Raw genomic sequence first — 7,722 nt, 5'->3', positions numbered from 1 at the left:
TTCTAACATTTTGCACATACAAGTGTTTTACAGGACCCCACACCACACAGTCAGAAGAGCAACCTGGTGTATGCAGTTAAATGCAGCGAGGAATGCTCAGATCTCTACATAGGGGAAACCAAACAGCCACTTAACAAGCGAATGCCTCAACACAGAAGAGCCAATTCCTCAGGACAGGATTCAGCGGTCTTCCTTAACCTCAAGAAAGAGGGACAGTCATTTCAGGACACCAATGTTCAGATTTTGGACAGGGAGGACAGATGGTTTGAGAGAGGTGTGAAAGAAGCCATCCATGTCAAAGTGGAGAAGCCATCTCTGAAAAAAAAAAGGGGGGGGGGGGTGTCCTGCGCCATCATCTTTCACCGATTTACAATCAGTTCCTTTCAAAACTCCCCAAAAGAACTACTCAGCAGAATGACTCATGCTAATGACCACCATTAGCATACAAGGGCTCGGTGAAACAAGCATTTCAATGACCCCCTTTGTCACTCCCTGGCTCCCAACGACCATCGTTGAGGAGCCAGGTGGGCCTTGGCAATGGTCGTCGGAATGTGAATAACACTGACTACACCTCACAGAGGTTATAAGCTGAGGCAACATCAACCACCACCAGAACTGAAGAAGCCTCTTGGATGAGAGGTGAAACGTCTTCAAGGAACCTTCTTAAAGTCCAGTTGGATTGATTTAAACAACTTTGGATGATTGAGAACATAGCATTTGTTGAGAAAATCTTCTGGAAGAAAACATACTTTATGAACCGAACTCAGAGATTATTTGGAACTAATAATTGGCTCTCGCTGGTCAGAGGACATTTCCATGCAAGGACATTTTCTTTGCATAGAAATATCCTCTGACCACTATTTAACCTCGTTTTAAAACGATGTATGAAAATAAAATGAAACTGAAACAGAGTCATCAAAGCTGCAGTAATGCACCAAGGCAAGTTTATCCCCTTAAAAAGGAGCATTTTAATGTACAAAATAAGGAAAAAAACAATAACACATAAGGACACAGAAATTCACAAATCGTTTCCTCTGAGCAAAAGAAAAAAAAATCCTGTACAAACAGTGAGGTGATGAGAAACAGCTGTACAGCTGTGTGATCATCTCCTTGGACCACCTCGTCCTCGTCCCCTTCCTCTGCCACGCCCTCGTCCTCTGCCTCGGCCCCGTCCAGCCACTGAGAGGAGACACATGAACAGTCAAACACTCAGCAGCAGGTTGAGCAGCAAAGAATGGAGGTGAGGATGATTAAACATTTAGTCCAGTGCAATATTCAATACATGTACACTATTCAACCTCATGTGTGATACCTTTACAGTGCAATACCTTAATAACAATGTGCAGTACTGCAATTCATTTAACTTGTATTCTAATTTATAACCATGGTCTAAGGAAATGTCTTTTTTTTTTTACACAGTACTTTGTGTACACTTACTTTACATAGTACTTCTTATACTTCTAGCAGTTTTTATTTAGAATTTCTCAGATTTAGATTTGTATATGTATTCGTTGACTGTCTGTTGTTGCTAGGTACTGCAACTCTACACTCCAAGTCAAATTCCTTGTGTGTACTTGCTTGGCAATAAAGGCTTTTCTGATTCTGAACTGAATTAAACTTCCCCAGATTTGACATACATATATAACAATGTTATTTTAATGTAACATTTGTCTTCCTCATAGAGAGACAGGATGTTTTCAGCTTGCTGCTTTCAATGACAATCCCAATAAAACTTAATAAAAGAAGAGCAACGCACATCCCCATCACCTCAATGCTGGAAACTGAAACAATGTAAGGTATTATGGCAGGAAGATGTAACACTCTGTGCTGCTCAATAAATGCAATTTATATTACTACCAAGGTGAGAGGAATAAATGAATTACAGGACAACATTAAGAAGAAATGAATGAATGGCAGAGTCATTACACAGCTATTATAGATCAACTAGTTTGGCATCATGCCCTTATAAATCACTCTCCACTTGTTTCTAGCCTGTTGTCCATGTTGGCCTCTCAGTATAGTACAGTCACACTCACACTAATGACACACACAAATAATATGTTGAGTGTTGTGTCAGAAAAAAATGTTCGTTCATTAATTTTTGTATCATCTTGCATGTAGGTTGCTGTGACCTCTTGCATTGTTCTAACAACAAAACATAGTCGCATGTTTGTGGATACAGAATCAGGAATAAAGTCAACTGTCATCAAAATCCTGCATTATCGCCGAAAATGCTGCTCTCAACCATGTGCTGCCCATCAGATTACTGCCATACTGTAAAAAACAAAAGCATGCTTCTTCATTGTTGTCCCTATAACAGTGACATAGCAGTACAACAATAGCACAACACCCTCCACAACTTTCCATTCAGCAGCATGTGATAAAAATAAATATAATACAACGACCTACATTGCCCTATTTAGATAAAAACATTGGAAAACCTAGAAGGACACTCAGAGATCACATCCTCCACCAAGGACAATGCTCTATCACACAATGTTTACCTAAATTTAAACCGGTTGTTCCCATATCCAAGCTCAAGCTGTCTACTAAATTCTTGTGTAATCTTGCTGACCAAATGACAGAATAACTGCACTTATCACATTACTGTCTTGGCTCAAAAATGTTGATAATTTCTGACTCCAGACCAGTTCTGCAAACCAAATAGCTTGAGGAATATCAGGGAGCAGAGAGATTAAATGGATGAAATAAAGTTTTCAGACGTGATAAAACACCCAAAGACCTAAGGTGACAATTTTTGGGTTAAAGATTTTTTTCACAAACTTAAAATACATTTAGCAATGAACTGTATTTACAGTGAAGGCTTTTAAATTAGTTTCCATCTCAATGAAACAAATGCTTCATTGGACACATTAATACCAAGAAGAATACCCTAATGCAATATGGTAATCACAAGCTGCTAGCAGTCAAAGTCTGTACAACCTGCACTAACATGTAACAATATCCATAATCTGAAATGCTTTACGATCAACCACAAAAAAGGTTCCTGAATCCTTTCACCGATAATTCCGCACAGCCCGACAGAAAGCAACATACGAGTAAAGCATACATTGGATAATACTCATATTTTAAAAATATCACTCGCCTGCTTCTCTCTTCTTGGACTTGATCTTTGGCTCGATGTCCACCAGTAAGGTGTCCAACGGGAGGCTGTCCGGCAAGATAAAGTAGCGGATGTTGTTGCCACGGATGCTGAGAGACTCCAGCTGAGTGGGCTCCCTGTTCTTCAGGGTCATTTTCACCGCCTTCAAGTGGGTGTTCATGCTCACATCAACACCTACAAAAACAGAAAAAAAAGGATGAAAAACCTTAAAATGAACACAGTCGTCACCTATTATCCACCATGAAATTGACTCAAGACAGAAGTAACTGCATCAGACCAGAGAATAACAATAAGACAGCTAAGCGAGCACAACTATGTGACGACAGCGACAACAATGACTTGCAGTAGTAAAACAGTAAAGTGATTACTGTTTTATTCTTATTCAGCTAACAGAAACTGTACATTAAAAAATACGTTGTAAGCTCAGCTGTATGACAACATATAAGTACAATTCCAATGATAAACTGATTAGTTGTCAAATATCAAACTAATCAAAAACTATTGTGATAGATCAAAAAGATAAGACAAAATCTACTTTAATCATTCCAGAAGAAATTATTTTGCCAGAATACAATAAACAAAGGTTAGTGGAATATACACAATTACATAGAGGTTAGCAGTAAAACAGAAATAACAAATAATATAAAGTACAAAAGGTAAGTTTCTAAAAAGTGTTTGTGTGAAGTGTCACAGTGTGTCAGGTAAGTAAACTTTATTTCTATAGCACTTTTCACAGAAAAGATTCACAAAGTGCTTCACAATAGAATGCAAAATGACAATATAAAACAACACAAATACACATGACATGATACTAAAATACAGTCACTGACCATTCAGTCAACCAAAAGTTTGTCTAAATAGTAGTGTTTTCAGCTGACTTTTAAAAGAGTCGACCGAATAAGCCAGACGCAAGGACCGCGGTAAAGCATTCTACAAAGAGATCACAAATGTATTGTGGAGCTTTTCCATGTAATGCTCTAAAATTAATGACTAAAGTGTCTGTGTGTAAAGTGACTGTATACTAATACAAAAAACTAGAAAGATTAACAGAAATTGAACTGAAGTAGAGTAAATAGATGTATTAGGGGACTAGTCTTTGCTTAAGGAATGTTTTAGGATGAACTCAAGATCTTTCTTTGCTCCCCTATGACACTGAACTGAGTATCTTTCTGTACAAAACACAACATCGTCTTCATCTAGAGCTTTGAGAAACACTGATCTACATTTTTGTCCATTTTCTGACACTTCATGTAGATACAGAAATTGATCAATTATTTGAGAAAATGACAGATTAAACAAACAGATTATTTGACCAAACAATTGAAAGCAATTGTGAGTTGCAGCTATAATTATTGGGACAGCTCCACTCTTCCAAAAATATAAGACTTGGCAGACTTTTATTCCCTAAAAATGTACAGAGAAGTAGTTCAGGCTTCAGGTGCTCTGGTTAGAGTGGAAGCTCAGAATAAGTTCAGGCATGAATGGAGCATCACATGATAGAGAGCAGGACAAAACACAACAATCTGCAACCTTCAAAAGTGACTATTATCTTGAATGAACACTGGGCATTATAAGCCCCATCAAGGTCAGATTTAGTTCACAGCTTTGATATTAAAGTACATTAACTGCCAAATAAACTCATCATACAGCATTTCTGTAACTGAATGAACTCTCGGTCCTTACCTGTGATGGTGCCGTGGACCTGGGTGCCATTTTTCAGTTCGATGGTAACCGTCTCATGGCTGAGCTTCATCAAAAACCTGCAAGCACCAATGAACAAGATTTCAGCATGAGCACATGAACATCTGGATGCAACTTTTCACATTTCTCCCGCACAACTTACCAAAGAGATTAGTCTGAAGTTTGCTAGTTGACAGAAAAAGTAATGTTTATCGGTTAATGGCACACTCAGACAAAGCATTTAGGGTGATTACAGGGAATACTATAGTATTGCTGCCAATGTTAAGGCTATGATCGACAAGATTATATGGGCTACAGTTGTTAAAATGTAACCCTCCTGAATTAAATCAAGCCACTTTAATGCATTACTAACATTTAAGTCACAACGTAGGGCCTCCTAGCACTTTATAGCAAATGGAAAACTACATTACATAAAATAAATAGGGCGTCTAAAAGCAATTTCAGCAGGCAAAACAACTGGGCCGGTTATAATGTAGACAACAGTTCACAGACATGAGAATAACTGGTAACAGTTTAAGGTACAGCACTGCTGTTAGCTACTAGCTATGTAGCATCCAGCACCACAACAAAGGGACTCTGAGGAAGCGAACTAAACAAGCCAAACCCTCTCAATTTAAGAGCTAGAAGAACCATAAATGCACACGTAGCTTTCTCGTTGCAGGTGTTGCTCAATTTTAAGAAGAAAGTTAACAAGTTAGCAGAGAGGAGCTGAACAGAAACTGGGCCTGAAGCTAAACTAGCATCCATGTAGTGTTAATACGGTAATAAAAGCTTGTTTTTAAATGCTACAATAACTGTAACTAACCCCGGCCAGCATTAATTACATTAACATATAGATATGAGTATATATTTTGGGTTGTATCAGAGTTGGGAGCCCGGAGGGTTATTGTATCACCGGATAGCCTCCATTCATCCCGGCAGCGCTTCCCGCCTCATCCCGCCACTCCGCTTTAAATCTACATCCATCCAGCCGCACTGCCTCCATTTTATCATCTAATATTCACGCAGTCGGTAAACGGTGACTTCTCGCTGCCGCTCACCTGACTAGTTTCATGATGGTGATGGACTGTAGAGAGAAATCCTCCACCGAAGAGAAAAATTGCAGCGATCCTCTGAAAACAGGCCGCCGATGTACTAGGTACGTTTGAGTCGCGCAGATACGACGTCATTAATAGGGCGACAACAGCGAAGAAGCGGACAGGAGAAAAACAGCGCCACGTGGCGGTGGAAGAAGGAATAGGGTTTAGTTATTTTCTTATCAAGTCAACGTCCTTTAACCAGGTTTTAACCCTTGTGTCGTCCTGCGGGTGGTTTCAAAGTTTGAAAATGTGGAGAAAAAAAAGTATATTTTTATGTCCACATTTTCAACATTTTTGGGAATTTTTTGAACATTTTTTGGTGGGAAAAAATGTTAGAAATGTTTCTTTAAAGAAAATATTAGAAGTTTTACTGATATATATGTAATCATTTTAGATATTTATAGGATTTTTCTGGGAAGATTTTTACTCATTTTTAAAAAAATATTTACAAGGATTTTCTTGCCAAATTTGGGGAATTTTGTTTTAAAAATGAAACGTTTAAGAAATTATTGGAATTTTTTCCTGAAGGTTTTCCAAATTTTCAGAAATTTGGGGGATTTTCTTGCTGAATTTTTTGTTTTTTTTCAGACAAGGAAACAATATTTTTTGGTGCCGGTAAATGAAAACAACAGGAGGGTTAGTTAGCTATCCATTCTGTACATTTTTTTGTCATTCTGCCTGTCTTAAAGGTGCTATACAAATAAAGTTATCTATTTATTCACTTATTTATATATTTTAGTATATTTAACGTACAGCTTATTACTTAATTTTGATCTCTCGTTTTTCTGTTTTTATAATTTTCAACTTCTATTTCTATCTCTATCTCGCTTTTAAAAATGGATGTTTTACTTTATTTCATTTTATTTATCTAGATTTTTTGTTGGTTTTTATCTCATATGGTGTTTCCTCATTGCAAGTGTTGTATAAAACAATGTTTCCTCAATTCCTCACTCCCTGTGTTTTAGAGTTCTTTATTTATAACATGATTTACTGGGTGTTTGGTGGGCTGGGAATGGGGGTATTGTTATTTCTGGTGTCTGTAAAGCACTTTGTGTTGTATTTTATTTGTATGAAAAGTGCTATATAAATAAAATTTGAACTGGGCCTTCTGCTATGCCATCTCTCATTTGTTAGAATTTTTTTTTTTAAATCATAAAATAGGGATTTTAAAAATAGCATTTCTGACTTTTTTAAAATTGATATCACATTTTTCAAGTTAGAATTAATAAAAACTGCCACTTGACCTACTTTTTAGCATGTTTTTGCACATTAAAATTTGAGGCTACGTTTGAACCCCAATATCTAGGAATTATCAAAGATAAAAGCATGAAATTTTCACTTATTTCTTATCATGCCATTGATTCAGAATCTGTAATATTGTACAGATTAAAAGTTACCCTATTCACTTGTAGTGTTGCCTCTTAGTGACATCATTTAAACAACAACAATAATAACCACGTGTTTCTGAATGTCCACCAGAACAACAGAGGAGTAGCAGCTCTGTTAAGGAGGTTTTAAGGTCAAAATGTCTATTGTAATGATTACTTTTTACGCATTTGTGAGTATTATACTTCCACAACCAAGACAAAAATCACATTAAAGGTGTTATTTTCATCCAGAAGGTTAGAGGAGAGTTGTAAAGATACCTTAAAAATATTTGTTTTAGAAGAACCTCTGGGGTTTTCAAACAACTTTTACAGAATGATTGGAATGCTGATCAACCATCCACGTACAGTAAAATAAGATTTAACCAGGCTGTTGTTTTTCTGAAGGACGTTTAAAAATCAGAACAATCTATAAAGAATTCTCACAGCAACG

The 7,722-nt window shown here is 37.0% G+C and overlaps 1 protein-coding gene across 1 annotated transcript; it reads right to left on the bottom strand.

Moving 5' to 3' along the window:
* Positions 1-939: 939 nt before the first annotated feature.
* Positions 940-6,000, bottom strand: snrpd1 (small nuclear ribonucleoprotein D1 polypeptide). The gene is made up of 4 exons (XM_023263031.3): positions 5,866-6,000; positions 4,808-4,884; positions 3,107-3,298; positions 940-1,179 (listed from the first exon to the last, which is right to left on the bottom strand). Exons 1-4 carry the CDS (start codon positions 5,877-5,879, stop codon positions 1,103-1,105), a joined length of 360 nt encoding a protein of 119 aa, XP_023118799.1. The 5' UTR covers positions 5,880-6,000; the 3' UTR covers positions 940-1,102.
* Between the last annotated feature and the right edge of the window lie 1,722 nt (positions 6,001-7,722).

The sequence above is a fragment of the Amphiprion ocellaris genome, chromosome 15 (genome assembly GCF_022539595.1).
Source record: "Amphiprion ocellaris isolate individual 3 ecotype Okinawa chromosome 15, ASM2253959v1, whole genome shotgun sequence".
NCBI classification, from domain to species: Eukaryota; Metazoa; Chordata; class Actinopteri; family Pomacentridae; genus Amphiprion; species Amphiprion ocellaris.
The sequence above is the reverse complement of the archived record's forward strand: the minus strand, read 5'-3'. Positions and strand labels throughout refer to the sequence as shown.

Coding starts and splice junctions, on each gene's coding strand:
- snrpd1 (XM_023263031.3), bottom strand. Junction 3,299..4,807: donor GGTCCACGGCACCATCACAG/GTAAGGACCGAG, acceptor CTGTTTTTGTAG/GTGTTGATGTGAGCATGAAC. Junction 1,180..3,106: donor GTCCAAGAAGAGAGAAGCAG/GCGAGTGATATT, acceptor GTCTCCTCTCAG/TGGCTGGACGGGGCCGAGGC.